An 18,409-nucleotide genomic window follows, 5' to 3' on the forward strand; every position below is an offset into this window, starting at 1 on the left:
TTAGGGTACATGTGCATTCAGGACATAGGCATGGGCAAGGACTTCATGTCTAAAACACCAAAAGCAATGGCAACAAAAGCCAAAATTGACAAATGGGATCTAATGAAACTAAAGAGCTTCTGCACAGCAAAAGAAAATACCATCAGAGTGAACAGGCAACCTACAGAATGGGAGAAAATTTTTGCAACCTACTCATCTGACAAAGGGCTAATATCCAGAATCTACAATGAACTCCAACAAATTTACAAGAAAAAAACAAACAACCCCATCAAAAAGTGGGCAAAGCATATGAACAGACACTTCTCAAAAGAAGACATTTATGCAGCCAAAAGACACATGAAAAAATGCTCATCATCACTGGCCATCAGACAAATGCAAATCAAAACCACAATGAGATACCATCTCACACCAGTTAGAATGGTGATCATTAAAAAGTCAGGAAACAACAGGTGCTGAAGAGGATGTGGAGAAATAGCAACACTTTTACACTGTTGGTGGGACTGTAAACTAGTTCAACCATTGTGGAAGTCAGTATGGCGATTCCTCAGGGATCTAGAACTAGAAATACCATTTGACCCAGCCATCCCATTACTGGGTATATACCCAAAAGACTACAAATCATGCTGCTATAAAGACACATGCACACGTATGTTTATTGCGGCACTATTCACAATAGCAAAGACTTGGAACCAACCCAAATGTCCAACAATGATAGACTGGATTAAGAAAATGTGGCACATATACACCATGGAATACTATGCAGCCATAAAAAATGATGAGTTCATGTCCTTTGTAGGGACATGGATGAAATCGGAAACCATCATTCTCAGTAAACTATCGCAAGGACAAAAAACCAAACACCGCATGTTCTCACTCATAGATGGGAATTGAACAATGAGAACACATGGACACAGGAACGGGAACATCACACTCTGGGGACTGTTGTGGGGTGGGGGCAGGGGGGAGGGATAGAATTAGGAGATATACCTAATGCTAAATGGCGAGTTAATGGGTGCAGCACACCAGCATGGCACATGTATACATATGTAACTAACCTGCACCTTGTGCACATTTTTCAAATAAAACAAATATTACAGAAAAGTTAATTAATTTTGTAGGTTTTTTCATTTTCATGTTTCAAGTTGCAGAAAGTTAATACATTACAACATTACAAGCATTATACAAATGCACTTGAATATGGGATGCAATATTTAATTAATTCTTTTTCAATTTTTTTTAAATTAATTCTTTTTTTTTTTCTTTTGAGACAGGGTCTCACTCTGTCACCCAGGCTGGAGTGCAGTGGCACAATCTTGGCGTACTGAAGCCTTGACCTTCCCGGCTCAAGCGATCCTCCCACTTCAGCATGTGCCACCACACCTAATTTTTATAGTTTTTGTAGAGACAGGGTTTTGCCATGTTGCCCAGGGTGCTCTCTCAAACTTGTGAGCTCAGGCGATCTCCCTGCCTTCAAATCCCAAAGTACTGGGATTACAGACATGAGCCACCACCATGTTTGACCTATTTTTCTTTTTCTTGAAAAAGGACCTCCCTTTATTGCTTAGGCAGGGGTGCTGCTAACATAGCTTACTGCAACCTGAACTGCTGGGCTCAGATGATTCTCTGGCCTCAGCCTCCTGAGTAGCTGGGACTACAGGTGGTGACACCACACCTGGCTAATTTTTTTAGAAATGGAATCTTGCTAGGTTGCCCAGGCTGGTCTTGAACTCCTGGCCTCAAGTGATCATCTCGCCTTGGCCTCTCTAAGTGTAAAATATTTTACAGTCACAATATCAATTATCTGACATAATGGTTTCAAGATAAAAAGGAAACATTAATCATTCTATGCCATTTGTAATGATACAATAACATTTTATACATTTTACAGGGAAAAATACCATTTTTAAATGGTAGTTATATCTGACATAGTTGTAACATTAAACAATTGTAACATAGTAAATAACACAGTAAATAATTATAGTAAATTATTCTCTTGAGGGTATAACTTGTGAAGAAAAATTGAGCAATTTTGAACAACAAGCCAGTAATGCTTCCAAGAAAAAGGGAATTATTGCAGCAGGCAAATTATCTGAAAATGATAGGAAAAGCTAGATTAAAATCTTCTGTTTAAAGACTTGATAGAGCTGATGAAGAAATGAGAAAGAGATAAATTAATATCCAAGGCAGGGCAGAACTTAAGTGGAGGTGATCCAACTTTTGCAACCGCTTTTTCTCTGTGGTTATTTTCTATGTTGGATGGGGGCAAGGGGCTAAGATACAAACCTTTACACTGGCAAAAGATGCTGCTGAAGAACAAAGATTCATTTGGTCTAACAGGGCTGAAGTGACAAAGTTGAAGACAGCAAAGCTTTCAAACAAATAGCAAGACATATGCTGGATATCAAAAGCTAAGAGGGTCAGGACACTCAAAGATATGTAGCCTAGTTGTGAAGCACAGGCAGGTCTACACAATTTTGCCATTGTTCACATCTAAAGCACTACTATAAAACAAAGTTCTAATCACTTACCCCTCGAAATTTTGAAGCCAGTAGGGAACCAAATCAAACTAAAGCTGCAAACTAGCCACCAGTTGAGTCAGAAATTTAATTAACTTACCCTCCACTTAGGTAGAGTAACAGAAGGAGGAAAATGTCCGTTTCTGAAGGTACATATTTATTTCAGTCTGTATTATTCTATTACACAAAAGGCCTGGAATGCAATCATATGTTGCAAGACATATGAAAAAGCCAGGAAATACTATTTCCCATTAAAAGTGAAAGCAGTCAATAAAAGCATACTCAGAGAGGTTCTAGCAGTTGGAATCAACAGGTGGAAACTTTAAAATAATAATAGTTATGGTGAAACATATTTATGTTTATTTATCTACCAGAAAAGGCCGACAGGGTGAATGAAGAAATGAGAAATTTTCAGTATAGAAATAGAAACTACAAAATGAACTCCATAAAATAACTAGAAATAAAAAAAGGAAAGATAACAGAGCATCCAAGATACATGAAATAGTATCAAGTGATCACACATATATTAAATAGAGCCCCAGAAGGAGAGAGTAGGAAAATGAGATAAAATAAATATTTTGAATGGTGATGTCCAAATACTTTCCAAAAATGTAGAAGACATCAACCCATAGATCCAAGGAGCTCACCATACACAAAAGAGGGAAAAAAAGCAATGATACACAGAAAACCATACTTAGGCACATTGTAGTCAATTTAACAAGAGTCAAACATAATCAAAGAGAAAATCTGGAATAAAATCCAAATAAAAAGACATATTACATGTTGGAAAGCAACATCACAAATGACAGCTAACTTCTCACCAGAAACAATGGAGACCAGAAAGTGATATAATGCCTTTAAAGTTCTGAGACTTACAGGATTCTATATTAAGCAAAAATATCTTTCAAAAATAAACATAGCCAAAATACAGTCTCAATAAACAAAAAGGTAAAATAATTCATCTCCTGTATAAAAGAAATGCTAAAAAAGATGTTCTTCAGGTACCTATACTAGAGAGAATATTGCAGATCTGCAGAAAGGGCACATATTTAGATGAACCTAAAAGAATATATGTACACATACACATATACATACACCATATTAATATTGAAGACAAGGTAGATTTTAAGAAAAAGATCACTAATGGAGGGGGAGAAATGGGCATTAAGTAATAATAAAAATAACAATTCATCAAAAAGACATAAAAATCCTATGTGTGTGTGCCAAACAATAGGGCTTCAAAATATCTAAAGAAAAAATGGAAAAATTAAAAATAGAAATAGATGTATTAACCAACTTGCAAATTTTAGCATCCCTCAAGTCAATAATAGAACACAAATACAGTGATACAATCTGAACATGATCTGAATAATACAAAGTGAGCTAATTGATATTATCAAAAGACAATACCAAATAACTGCAAAATATGCATTTCTAGGTGTACATGCATAAGTCATGAGATAGAGCATCTGATAGGTCATAAGAGACGTTTCAATGAATTTCAACTTCTGTGACCCACCAATTCCACTTTTGGGGATTTACCCAATAAAAACAAAAACATATGACTATGAAAACATTTGTGTAAAAATGTGAGCTGGGCACAGTGGCTAGCACCTGTAATTCCAAAACACTGGGAGGTGAGGCAGGAGGATCACTTGAGGCCAGGAGTTCAAGATCAGCCTGGGCAACACAGTGAGACTTCCTCTGTATTAAAAGTAAATAAATTAGCCTGGCATGGTGGCATGGACCTGTAATTCTAGCTGTTCTGGAGACTGAGGCAGGAGGATTACTTGAGCACATGAGTTCGAGGTTACAATGACCCATGATCTCTCCACTGCACTCCAGCCTGGGGGACAGAGCAAGACATTGTCTCAAAAAAATATATACACAGAAGCCTCATTTATAATAACCAAACACTGCAAACAATCCAAGTATTGTTAATTGATAAGAGAAAGGATAAACTATAGCATATTCACAAATTGAAATAGTACTTAGTACTCAGCAATTTCTATAAAGCACAAGCTAATGCTGTAGAAAGAACATTAATGCATCTTCCAAGAGCATAAAACTAAGGAAGATACACACGTAGAAGAGTACAGTCTTCTACTTATATAAATTTCTAGACCAAATAAAACTAAAATATTTTTTAAAAATCTGAAAGGAGTCTATCCGAAAAGGAGGGAAAATGACTGGAAAAGGTTATGGGAAAAATGTCCATGTTTTGTTTTGGGTGTTGTTTCCACAAGGGTACTCAATTATCAAAAGTCATCAAGTTGAACTTCTAAAATCTATGTTAATTGTATTAATTACACCTCAGTTTCTTTTTTTTTTAATAAAAAGAGTATTGTTTGAGATATATATATATCTACAGATATAGACATAGACATATACATAGATAAAGATAGATATAGAAACAATCTCGCTCTGTCACCCAGGCTGGAGTGCACGGGCACAATCTCATCTCACTGCAATCTCCACCTCCCAGGCTCAAGTGAGTCTCTTACCTCAGCTTCCCGAGTATCTGGGACTATAGGCATGAGCCACCACATCCAGCTAATTTTTGCACATTTTTTGTACAGACAGGGTTTTGCCATATTGCCCAGGCTGGTCTTAAACGCTTTTTTTTTTTTTTTAAATAAAGAACAAAATAGTTTGGCAATTTATTAACTGGTAAACTCTAGCATATAAATTTAATGTATAAGTAATTTTCTGCTTATTGAATATTTGTATAATTTCAAATTTTAATATTTATTTTCTTATAATAAACAAGGTATTAATTTATATTATACAATATATAAGTGTACCAAATGGAATTTTGTAGAAATTAGGATAATTATCTTGCCCTGGCTCATAGTGATTTGCAAAGTAATTTTCTTTTTTTTTAAATTATACTTTAAGTTTTAGGGTACATAAGAAAATGTGGCACATATACACCGCAGAATACTATGCAGCCATAAAAAATGATGAGTTCATGTCCTTTGTAGGGACATGGATGAAGCTGGAAACCATCATTCTCAGCAAACTATCACAAGGACAAAAAACCAAACACCGCATGTTCTCACTCATAGGTCTTAAACTCTTGAGCTCAAGCTATCTGCCCAACTTGGGCTTCCCAAAGTGCTGGGATTACAGTCATGAGCCACCATGCCTGGCCATTTGATATATTTTTTACAAACCAAACAGTGTGACCATCACTTGAATCATAAATGAAATATTGTTAGCACCCTAGCAACCGTACTTATGATTCCTCAGGGTCACTAACTGATAAAAGTTAGTTTTGTTTGCTCTTGAATATATTTATATAGCAAACCAAAATTATGTAAGTGGAATTATATACGGCCTACATACTCATTTGTGTCTTGTTTCTTTCATTCAACATAATGTTTGTGTGATTCATCCGTATTGTATGTAGTTGTGTTCATTTCATTTTCATGGTTGTACAGAATGCCATTGTTGAATTTACCACAATATATTATCCATTCTATTGTTGTTTTTGTTTGTTTGTTTGTGGTTTTTTTGAGACAGAGTTTCACACTTGTCACCCAGGCCGGAGGGCAGTGGCATGACCTTGGCTCACTGCAACCTCTGCCTCCTAGGTTCAAGCGATTCTCCTACCTCAACCTCCAAGTAGCTGGGGTTACAGGTGCCTGCCACCACACCTAGCTAATTTTTGTGTTTTTAGTAGAGATGGAGTTTCACCATGTTAGCCAGGATGGTCTCGAACACATGACCTCAGGCAATCTGCCCACCTCGGCCTCCCAAAGTGCTGAGATTACAGGCATGAGCAACCGCACCTAGCCCATTCAATTGTTTTTGGGTATTTGATATCTACTTTTGTGAAGAATTTTTTCAAGTCTTTTATCCACTTTTTTGTAAGTTTATCCTTTATTTATTGATTTGTGGGAGTGCTTTATTTATTCTGATAATTGTTTCTTTTTCACTTTGGTTCACTGTATTCCACATTGTTATCTTTTATCTTTTATCTTAATTTTTTTGGTAATAATTTGTTAATTTTACTACAGTCTGATTTATTTTCTAGGTAATGCTTCCTGTGTCCTGTTTATGTTCTTCCTACTCCAATGTCATGAAAATATTCTCCCATTTTTCTCAAAAGGCTTTATTGTTTTATCTTTCATATTGAGATATGTAATATGTCTGGAACTGATGTTTGTATAAGATGTGAGATAGGGATCAAAACACATTTTATTAGATATGCATAAATAAAATGGCCAATAACCTTTTTGTTTAACCATTGCAGTGTCCCCTTCATCGTAAATTAGTTGAGTATGCATATGAAGGTTTGTTTCTGATTTTTCTATTCTGTTCCATTAATCAATGTGTTGATGCTTGCACCAATAACACATTGTATTAATTATTATAGCTCTATAATAGGTTTTTATATCTGTTAGCATATATTCCTCAATTTTGTTTCAACTTCAATATTCTCATAATAATTCTTACCCTTTAGCTTTCCATACGAATTTTAGTTATTTTGTCAATTTCAAAAATTTCTCTTGGAATTAATTTGTGATCACATGCTGTAGATTAATTTAGGATAAATGGCATTTATTAATGTTCTTATCTGTGAACTTTTTTCCATTTATTTAGGTTTTATTTAATTTTTCTCAAATTGATTTTGTAGTTGTCAGTGTAGACGTTTTGTACAACTTAAATAAATTTTTTATTGGTATTTGATTTTTTGGTGTTATTGTATTTATCATATTGTATTTTAATTTGGTTGCATCTGGTATTTGGAAACAAAATTGATTTGGTACAATGATTATGTATTTAGCAACTTTGCTGAATTCATTTATTAATTCTAATACATTGTGTTCCCTGATATGGGTGCTAATTACAGGTGTGTTCAATTTACAAAAAAAGTGTTGAGCCATATATTTACATGTGCTCTTTCTTATATATGTATATATTATATTTCAATAAAAATTCTACCAAAGAAAAGAACCATGTGAAGTGGTAAAAATGGTAAACTAAGAAACAAAATGTTTGCAAAAGGCTTATCTACTCTACTGCAAATGAACTAGAGCTGATGGAATCCTTCATTTGAGGTAAAAGCATTGGACGAGTCATCCTAATTAAAACTTAAGATTTGAAAAAGAAAGATCAGATAGACTTCCTTGCCAACAAAAAGAACTCATAAGCTAATGCAACTAATTTTTATCAATATTTGGAGAATCTGATGAATGTCACAGCCTTTTCCCCAGGAGGAAAAAAATGAACAGACAAATATGTGTGCCAAATTTTCCATTTCAAATATACTCGAGTTCATTCTTAGCACTTAAGATTTCACAGATCACTGTTGAGTAACCCATGCCCTAGAGTAGTGCTAGGCATAGAACCTTCAGCAATAAAGGCAGTCTTCTACATCTGCACTATTCAATAAAGTAGCCACTAGCCAAATGTGATCATTAAAGATGTAAAATTTGCCTACTGTAACTAAGGAACTAAATTTTTAATTAAATTGAATTTCAGTTAATGTAAATGTAAATTTAAATAGCCACATGTGGCAAATATCCTTCATATTGGACAGTACAACTCTAGCTCCTCTAACATACTAAGAGCTATCTTCAGCAGTTTACTACGGTTGAAATCACCTGAGTACTTTATTTAGAGTAAGCATGCCAACCACCAATCCAGGGAATTCTTTTTTTCCTAAGCTTTATAATGGTTTAATTGACAAATAAATAAAAAGGGTATACATTTATAGTATAAAACATTAGTTTTTGATGATTATACACTGTAAAATGATTAAATCAATGTAGTTAATATATTTATCACATTATTTGCTTATTTTTTTGTGGTGAGAACACTTAAGTTCTATTCCCTTGGCAATTTTCAAGTATACAATACATTAACTAAAGTCACCACATTGAACAATAGATGTCAAGAATTTATTACTTCAGTCTAACTGAAATTTTGTACCCTTTGACCAATATCTCTCATTTCCCATTTCCATCACCAGCCCCTGTCAACAACTATTCTATTCTCCACTTCTGTTTGATTTTTTTAGATTCCATGTATAAGTGAGAGCTTGCTGTATTTGTTTTTCTATGCCTAGCTTATTTTGCTTAACATGATGTCCCGTAGTTTCACCCACATTGTTGCAAAAGACAGAACTTTCTTTCTTTTTAAGGATGAATAGTATTCCATTGTATGTATATATCTCATATTTCCATTATCTATTTTTCTGTCAATGAGCACCTAGGTTATTTCCATATCTTGACTATTGTGAATAATGCTGCAATAAACATGGGAGTGCAGATATCTCTTAAACATATTGATTTCGTTACCTTTGGATATACACTCAGTAGTGAGATTGCTGGATCATGTGGTAGCTCTGTTTCTAATTTTTTGAGAACCTGTTTTCAGTAATGGCTGTACTAATTTGCATTCCCATCAACAGTTTGCAGGATTCCCTTTTTTCCACATCCTCACCAATATTTATCTTTTTTTTTTTTTGGTAATACACATTCTAACAGATGTGAGGTGATAGCTCATCGCAATTTTCACTTGCATTTTCCTGATGATTAGTGATTTAGGCATTCAGAGATGTATTTGTTGGCCATTTTTATGTCATCTTTTAAGAAATATCCTTTCAGGTCCTTTGTTGATTTTTTAATTGGGTTATTTCTTTACTTACTAATGAGTGTTTGAGTTCCTTATATATTTTGGATATTAGCCCCTTATCAGATATATGGGTTGCAAATATTTCTCTTATTCCATAGGTTATCTCTTTACTCTGTTGATTGTTTCCATTGCTGTGCAAAAAGTAGCTTTTTTGTTTGTTTAATGTAATCCTATTGTCTGTTTTTGCTTTTGTTGCCTATGCTTTTTACAGTTACATATATTACATTTAAGGCTTTTATTCATTTTGAGTTGATTTTTGTATATAGCACGAGTTCAATTTCATTATTCTGCATGTGGCTATCCTGTTTTCTCTGTGCCATTTATTGAAAAGACTGTCCCATTGTGTGGTCTTGGCACATGTGTTAAAGATCAATTGTCTATAAATGCATAGTTTATTTCTTTGTTCTCTATTCCGTTTCAATGGCCTATGTCTGTTTTATGCCAGGACCATGCTGTTTTGATTACTATAGCTTTGTAGTATATGTTGAAATTAGATAGGGTTATGCTTTCAGCTTTGTTCATTTTGCCAAAGATTGTATTGGCCATTGAAGGTCTTTTGTGATTTCATGCAAATTTTAGGATTTTTTTTTTTCTATTGCTGTGCAAAATGTCATTGGGATTTTGATAGGTACTGCTTGGAATCTGTAGGTCACTCTGGGTACTATGAACATGTTAACAATTTTAATTCTCCCAATCTATGAACATAGGATATTTCCATCTATTAGTGTCTCCTCTTTTATTTCTTTCATCAATCTCTTATGATTTTCAACATACGGATATTTTACCTCCTCAGTTAAATTTATTTCTGTCTATCTTTTTTTTTGACACTACTGTAAATGGGAATGTTTTTTTGATTCTCTTTTAGATAGTTCTTGTTAGTTGTAGAACTACCACTGGTTTTTAAATGCTGATTTTATCCTGAAATCTTACTGAAATCACTTACTAGTTTTAACAGTTTTTTGGTGGAGATTCATAGATATACGTGTGTTTGTATATACATATATACATGAGATATATACGTGTGTGTATATACATAAGAGATATATATATATGTGTATATATATGAAAAGTCTATTGTATATATATGTGTACACGTATATGTATATATATGACACTCTACCAAAAACTATATATAGTGTATGTATATGTGTGTGTGTATATATATATACAGTGTTTTATATACATATATAATGTCATTTGCAAAGAGAAACTATTTTGCTTCCTGCTTTCTAATTTTGGGATGCCATGTTTCCTTTTTCTTGCCTAGTTGGTCTGTTTAGGACTTCCCACACATATTGAATAGAAGTGGATAGAGCAGATAGACATCTCTGTCTTTTTCCTGATCATAAAGAGAAAGCTTTCAGCTTTTCACAACCATGATATTAGGTCTGAGTAAGTAATATATTTGCTTTATTGTGTTAAGATACATTCCTCTATTTCTAATTTTTAAAGGATTTTTATCGTGAAATGATGCTAAGTTTTGTCAAATACTTTTCCTTCACCTATTGAAATTATCATATTATTTTTATCCTTTATTTTATTATGGCATATCACATTAACTGATTTGTGTATGTCGAGCCATCCTTGCATCTTAGGGATAAATCCCTCTTGATCATAATATATGATCCTTTTAAATGTACTGTTGAATTCAGTTTGCTAGTATTTTCTTGAGGATTTCAGCATTTGTGTTCATCAGGGATATTGGCCCTTAATTTTATTTTCTTTGGAGTGTTTTCATCTAACTTTGGCATCAGGGTAATTCTGGTCTCATAAAATGAATTTAGAAGTGTTCCTTTCTCTTCAATTTTTTAAAAAGTTTGAGAAAGGTTAGTATTATTTCTTCTTTAAATGTTAGCAGAATTCACCAGTGATGTCATCGACTCCTGGGCTTTTCTTGATTTTGATTGCTAATTCAACTCCTAATTCATTATTGGTCTGGTCAGATTTTATGCTAATTCATGATTATGTCTTTATGAAGTTTTATGTTTATAGGAATTTGTTCATATTACCTAGGTCATCCAATTTGATTTATAATTTTTCATAATAGTCTCATGATCGTTTTTATTTCTGTTGCGTAACTTGCAATGTGTTATCTTTCATTTATAATTTTATTTATTTGAGTCTTCTCTCTGTTTTTCTTAGTCTAGCTAAGGGCTTGCCAGTTTAATTTATTTTAGCAAAAATCCAACTCTTTATTTTGTTGTTTTTTTCTATTATTTTTCTAATCTCTATTTCATTGACATTTGCTCTGATTTTTATTATTTCTTTTACTCTGCCAACTTTGGTCTTAGTTTGTTCTTTTGTTTCCCTTCCTCCTTGAGGTGTAACATTAGATTCAGTCAGTCAGTAATGTTTGATTAGAGATTTTAACCTATTTACATTTAAAGTAATTATTGATAGTTAAGGACTCACAACTGCCATTTTTAAATTGCTCTCTGACTGTTTTCTGACTCTGTTGTTTTCCTACATTCCATTCTTTTTTCTTTGCTGTCTTCCTTTGTGGTTTGAACATTTTTTTGTAGTGGCGGTATGCTTTTTTAAATCCTTTTAACTTTTTTATATTTTGATCAGATACTCCTTATTTGTTACAGTTTCTTGTTACCATAGGGCGTACATAAAATATTTTATAGGTATAACTTTGTTTTATGCTGATAACCACTTAACTTCCATTGCATATGGAAACTCTAGATTTTAACTTCTCTTCATCCCACATTTACTTAACATATTACTGTAGCTATAGTTATTTTTTCATACTTTTGTTGAGTTGTATAGTACAGTTAAAAATGCTTTAATCATCACTATTACAGTAATAGAGTATTGTAAATTTGACTATGTATTTGACCATGTATTTACTTTTACCACTGAGTTTTATACTTTCATATGTTTTCATGTGGTTAGTTAGCAACCTTTCAATTCAACATTAAGACCTCCCTTTAGCATTTCTCTCTCTTTTTAAGCAGAAAAGCAGAGATTTATTAAAAATGAAAGTACACTCCACAGTGTGGGAGCAGGCCTAAGCATCATGGCTTAAGATCCTCCCTTTAGCATTTCTTGTAAGTCAGGTGTAGTGGTGGTGAATTCCCTCAGCTTTTATTGTTCTGGAAAACTCTTTTTTCTTTTTTCTGATGGATGGACTTCTCAGGTGTAGTATTCTTGGCTGGCAGTTTCTTTCTTTCAGCACGTTAAATATATCATTCTACCGTCTCTTGGCCTGCAAAATTTCTGCTCCTTGTCTTATAGAGGTTCCCCTATATGTGATGAATTGCTTTTCTCTTACTGCTTTCAAAATTCTCTCTTGCCTTTGACTTTTGTGAATTTGATTGTAATGTTTTCAGTGAAGACTTCCTTACATCTTATCGATTTGGTGTTACTTATGCTTCATGGATCTGGATATTCATTTCTGTCTCCTGATTTGGGAAACTTTCTGTCATTATTTCTTTAAATAAGTTTTCCACCCCTTTATCTTTCTTTGTTCCTTCTGGGACTCTCATAATGCATAGATTGGTTTGCTTCATGGTGTTCCATAATTCCAATAGGCTTTCTTCATTGTTTTGTATTCTTTTTTATTTTCACTCTTCTGACTGGGTAATTTTGAATGCCCTGCCTTCAAGCTCATTGATTCCTTCTTCTGTTTGATCTACTCTGCAGTTGAAGTTCTCTATGAGAATTTTCAGTTTAATTATTGTGTTATTTAGCTCTAAAATTTATTTCTTTTTTATGGCTTGTATCTCTATTGTATTCTCATTTTGTTTGTGTATTATTTTTCTTATTTTTCTGATTTTGTTTAGCTGTCTGTGTACTCATGTAGCTTACTGAGCTTCAAGATGACTAATTTGATGTGTCAGGCAGTTCATAAGTCTCCATTTTTCTCCTGTTTTTCCTTTTTTTTTTTTTTTTTGAGATGGCATCTGACTATGTTGCCTAGGCTGGCCTTGAATTCCTGGGCTCAAATGATCCTCCTGCCTCAGCTGGCCAAGCCTCTCAAGTAGCTGGAATTACAAACACACACCACCACACCTGGTGAGTCTCCATTTCTTTAGAATCAGTTACTGGTGTTTTATTTTGTTCCTTTGGTGGTGTCATGTTTTCCTGATTATTTGTAATCCTTGTGCCCATGCACTGGATCTGCACTTTTGAAGAAGTAGGCATTTATTCCAGTCCTTACATACTTGACTGACCCAGTGCTTGGGTCAGCAGATGGGCTGGCCTGATTCATGGGTCTACAGGAGCTGGCCTAAAGCTTGGATCCACTGTGATAGGCCTGGATCCTGTGTTCACCTTGGTTATCCTGGTGCCAAGGTCCACTGAGATGGACTTTTTGACTGAGCCCATGAGAGCAGGCCTGGACCCTGAGTTTGTGGGGGCAAACCTCAAGCCCATGTTCATGGGGGTTGAGATGGTGCTGGGGCAGGCCTTGAGCACTTTTGGGGTGGGCATTGTTTCTGCATCTGTGAAGGTGGTTCTAAAGCATGGGTCTGCAGGGGCCAGGACAGCATCGGGGTCTACTAGAGTGAGCCTGGACCTTACGTCCATTGGAACCTACGGCTATGGGGACTACTCTGGAGCCTGGGAATACAGGGGACAGGTCTGGAACCTGTATCTGCAAGGGCTGGCCTGGAAGTTGGGTCTGTGAGTATCAGCCTGATGCCTCAGGCTGCAAGTTCCCAGCCCAGTGCCTAGGGCTGCAGGTGCTGGCCTGAAACTAAGGTTTTTGGGTTCCAGTCTTGTGCAACACAGGACTGGGGGCATAGTCTGTGGGTGCCAGCCTGGAGTGCAGGGCTTTGGGACTCAACCTGTAGTTGCAGCAGGCCTGGAGTTTCCTCCACAGGTGTCTGCCTAGAGCCTGGTGCTAAGAGGGTCAGCCTAGAGCTATATTTTACTGAGATAGACTTGGTTTCGAGTCAATGGCAAAATCAGGTTCTTGCTTAGAGATCATTCCTTCACATGGAGGGTATCTCTCTGCACTGTTCTGCCAGACTTGGGGGAAGGGTGATGCAGGTCATGTGAAATTATACTTCCTACCCTCTTCAATGTGTCTTTTCTTATTTCTCTGCTACATCCATGTGCTATATTCTCTCAATGTAATTTCTCTAGCTCTCCTGAAGGTATTTTCACATATGGATGGTCAAATAAATGTTTCTGTGAGGGAAGAAGTGCTGAAAACTCCTATTCCTCTATCTTGCTGATGTCTTCTAATCCCTGGAATTCTAATTCAGGGCCTCAGAATGTATATTTTTGATAAGAACACCAAGTGATTCTAAGTCATATAACCAATGAAATAATTTAAAAATATATTGGCTTACACTAAATTGCCACACATGCATAATATTGCAGTTCTCTATCTTTGCCTTTTCTATTTGACTATAATTATTTATGTTTTTCATTATTCGTATCTCCTTTCAATAGCTCCCTACTGGAATCTCTTCTAGTTAACCAACTTTGTCAAGTACATACTGTGTTTGAAAACAGGTAACCATGTTACAATTGTATCCAAAATAAAAATTTAAAGTCTCAGCAAAGTTTTAAGACTTCCTTAAGAACATTCTTATTTTTGTTGAATTGCCTCTAACAAGTTAATTTTGACTTCTCAAGTGTCATTTTGACTTTTTAATTTTGTTTTATTTTACTCAGTTTCCAGTGTAGGTCAAGCTTGCTGAATACTTGACTTCAGAATTAGAAGGCATTGCTCTATACTTTTATCAAACAGATATTTGTTACTCTTAAATATTAGAGTCTATCATTATGTGTTTTTTTGAATTATTGAATCTACTCAGTGAAACCACAAAACATGTAAACACTTTAAAGTATGTATTACACAAAACGTAATATACAATAAAATCATTTAATGTTTACTCTGATTAAGACTTCCGAAATTAGGCAGTACAATATCCTCATTTAACAGATGAATAAATTATTATTCAGGAAGATTTGATACGTTTTCCAAAGTAATAAAAACATGTCTAGACTTTCCCAACACTTTGACCACATCTCATACCACCACGGCATCTCAAGTCCCTATATCTCTTATTTATTCAACAAATATTGAAAGGTTACTGTGTTCTAGGCACTGTTATATCATTGAACAAAAGAGAAAATATGAAGTGTAGATTTAACTGAAATAAGAGTAGCTTGATGTTCTCTAATGGTGCAAAAATTTTCTTCAAATTTATCCAACTTTTACTGTGGAGGTAAAAAGGGTTACAAGGTCAAGAAAGTTTTTTGTATATGTACATGGGCAAAATTATTTCCCAAACTAAAATTCTGTTAATTATCATTCTTTATTTGGGAACTATTACATATTTAACTCACTGACTCAAATACATAAATTCTATGGTACTTTAGTTTCTAAAATGTTTACTATATAACTAGATAATCCTTTTTTTCATTTTTTGTTTTTTCTTTTGTTTTTGAAAGAGTCTCACTCTGTCACCCAGGCTGGGACAATGATGACGCACTGTAGCCTTGACCTCTCAGGCTCAAGAGATCCTCCCACCTCAGCCTTCTGAATAGCTGGGACTACAAGTATGTGACACCATACTCGGCTATTTTTTTATTTTTTAAAATTTTACTTATAGAGATGTGGTCTCTATTTTGCAGGCTAAACCTCCTTTACTCATCAAAATACTTATTTAATTCATGGTTTATAATTATAATTCTACATTACTATTAACAACCATAAATTTTAAAAATAATTTTATTTCTTTATGTTTTTAAATAAGTATCACTTACATATTCCTACCAATAAGAAAGCCATTTTTGTCTTGTTATATATCCAACAACGTCCTGTGTGTCCACATTGATTAACATCCCGTAAAATACAAGAAGTTTCTCCTGACATTTTAAAGACTGATGGTCCAGGAATAGTCCCTATGAAAAATGCAATGATTGTAAATTCTTTGTGAAAACACTATTCTCTTAAACATGTAATGCACACACACGATATATATGAATGATGAATCATCATTCAAAACATATCACTTAAAATTAGCTAATAATTTATTTATAGATAGGATTGTTAATCACTGGAAACAATGTGAGTTTTCAAAAACAATCCATATCCCTCTAGGTATGAAACAATTAGTAGTTTTGCTTCTGTTTAGAATGTTGTACATGTTGCTATTTAAATGACATCTCAATATTTTTATTTACTTTTATTAGGAGAAAGTACTTAAAACAGAGATACCAAATACTGATTTTGTGAAGTTGGTATGTCTTCAAATATCTCTAATTGTGAAATTTTCAGCGACTGAAAAATGAGTTTGCAAATGTATATCTGTTATTTATCAAGACATTGAGAAAAATAACTGAAAATGCAAATACACTGGCATGTTTATAGTAGCCCCGGATTCAGATGACCTCAGATCCAGAGGACCAGCTGTGCTGCCTGAGGGAAACCTCTACATAGTCTCAGACAAAATCTCTACAGCAACAATGATACTTTCAGCCAAAAGTGAGTGAACAGTCACACACACCACACACACACACACACACACACACACACACAGAGTTGCCCCCAACACACCAGACTCAGATTCCCAGAACTAAAAACTCTGATGGTAGATCATCTTTCTTGAGCAAATATCAGGACCTTCTTGCCTAAATGACTCTTGATTCTTGCCAATGCGCATTATCTAGATTCACTCCTCTTGGTGAGTGATAGTACTCTTTTTTAATTGCTCAAGTTTAAAAAGCAATTGACTACTATTCATTTTTTCCATTTTTTACCATCTTTTTTCAATCCATCATACATCTTTGTAATATTAACTCCAAACATATTTTGGATATGTTGTTTTCTCTCTATTTGTACTACAAACCCTAGAATCAACTTTAATATAACTGTTAGACTTCAGCAAAAGCCTCCCTTTTCTTTTCCTCCACATTTATCTCCTGTAAGTATTTTTTCTTCTATCAGCAGAGTTACCTTTTACTTTTTGTTTTTAAAAATTGCTATTATTATTATTTTTAGAGACACAGTCTTGTTATATTGCCAAGGCTGGTCTCCAACTCCTGGCCTTAAGCTATCCTCCCTCCTCAGCCTCCCAAAGTGCTGGGATTACAAATATGAGCACTTTGCCTAGCCAGGGTTATCTTTTAAATGTAAATCAAATAATATCTATCATCTGCTTAAAATTATCTGGCAGAAAAACCCTAAAATATCTATAGACAGTTTATGTCTATAATATTTAATATCATCTTATTCTACCCTCTCCCATTCAAAAATACATCAGCCTCACTGGCTCCCTTTCCGATGCAGGAAACTTCCTGTGTACTGGCTGTTTCCTATGCTACCTTTTCCATTACAAATCTCTTACCTAGTGAATCATTGTCCAAAACAAAAATATTATCTAATTTTTCCCAGTTAAAAAGCTAATTTTAATCACACATGTAGATCTAGCTATAGAATGATGTCTCTGATCTCTATCAGAGCCGCACTTAGATTTTTCTACATTTCTTAATTATATGCCTTTCAGTCTTTAATCCATGAATTTAGTAAATCAGAGGTTCTAAAATGGTCATAATGTGCATTTAAAATCTAGTTTTTGCTATTTAAGAAAATCAAAGAAAATAGTACATTACCTCCCAACATTTATTTGTTCTTAGAAACAAATAAATCTTTGAAAACATTAGATTCAGTGTCTTTGGTGATGAAAATATTTAAAAATATTAGTCTAGGTTAGTAACTTCCCAAAGATGCAAGCAATGTAAAGTATTACAAGTGTTTTGTATGAGCCTACCAAACCACTCATATGAGATGATTACTATATTTCAAATCAAATTTGTTGTCTCTTCTGATCAAATATAATATGCATATTTTATCTGATAATTTGATAATTAGAATGAGCTTTGCATTAGGTATTCCCTCTTTACATTATCTCCTAAATTCTGCAAAGCAGCTCCCCCTTTCACTCGCTTTGTGTCATTTACTATTATTTATTTGTAATACTAAATACACATGTAGACATATATACATATCAAAAAAAAATTTGATGTAATAAGAGATTGCCAAAAATCCATACCAAATATTCTCAAAATCACGTAGCTTACACCCAAGGCCAGAGAACGCAGTTTGTCAGGTACAACCCTGAAAGTAAATAGCAATGATATAATCAGCACATCATTGTTATTAGCACTAAGAATGTATGCTAGATTCAAGGCTAATCTTTTTTTTTTTTTTTTTTTTCTGGTGCATCAGTTGTACTAAGAATCTTTAGCCAATTGACAGAGTTTAAGCTGGCCTGTTAAAGGAC

General features: G+C 34.2%; 1 protein-coding gene across 4 annotated transcripts in view; it reads right to left on the minus strand.

The window, feature by feature from the left end:
- Positions 1–18,409, minus strand: part of SLCO6A1 (solute carrier organic anion transporter family member 6A1) — a 148,739-nt gene that overhangs the window by 3,290 nt on the left and 127,040 nt on the right. For all 4 annotated transcript variants that reach the window (XM_054489032.1, XM_054489034.1, XM_054489031.1 and 1 more), the window contains 2 exons: positions 18,179–18,243; positions 15,891–16,028 (listed from right to left, as the gene is read on the minus strand). In XM_054489032.1, the coding sequence (XP_054345007.1) occupies positions 15,891–16,028; positions 18,179–18,243 (203 nt within the window). The remainder of the gene's footprint in view (positions 1–15,890; positions 16,029–18,178; positions 18,244–18,409) is intronic.

The sequence above is a fragment of the Pongo pygmaeus genome, chromosome 4 (assembly GCF_028885625.2).
Source record: "Pongo pygmaeus isolate AG05252 chromosome 4, NHGRI_mPonPyg2-v2.0_pri, whole genome shotgun sequence".
Classification (NCBI taxonomy): Eukaryota; Metazoa; Chordata; class Mammalia; order Primates; family Hominidae; genus Pongo; species Pongo pygmaeus.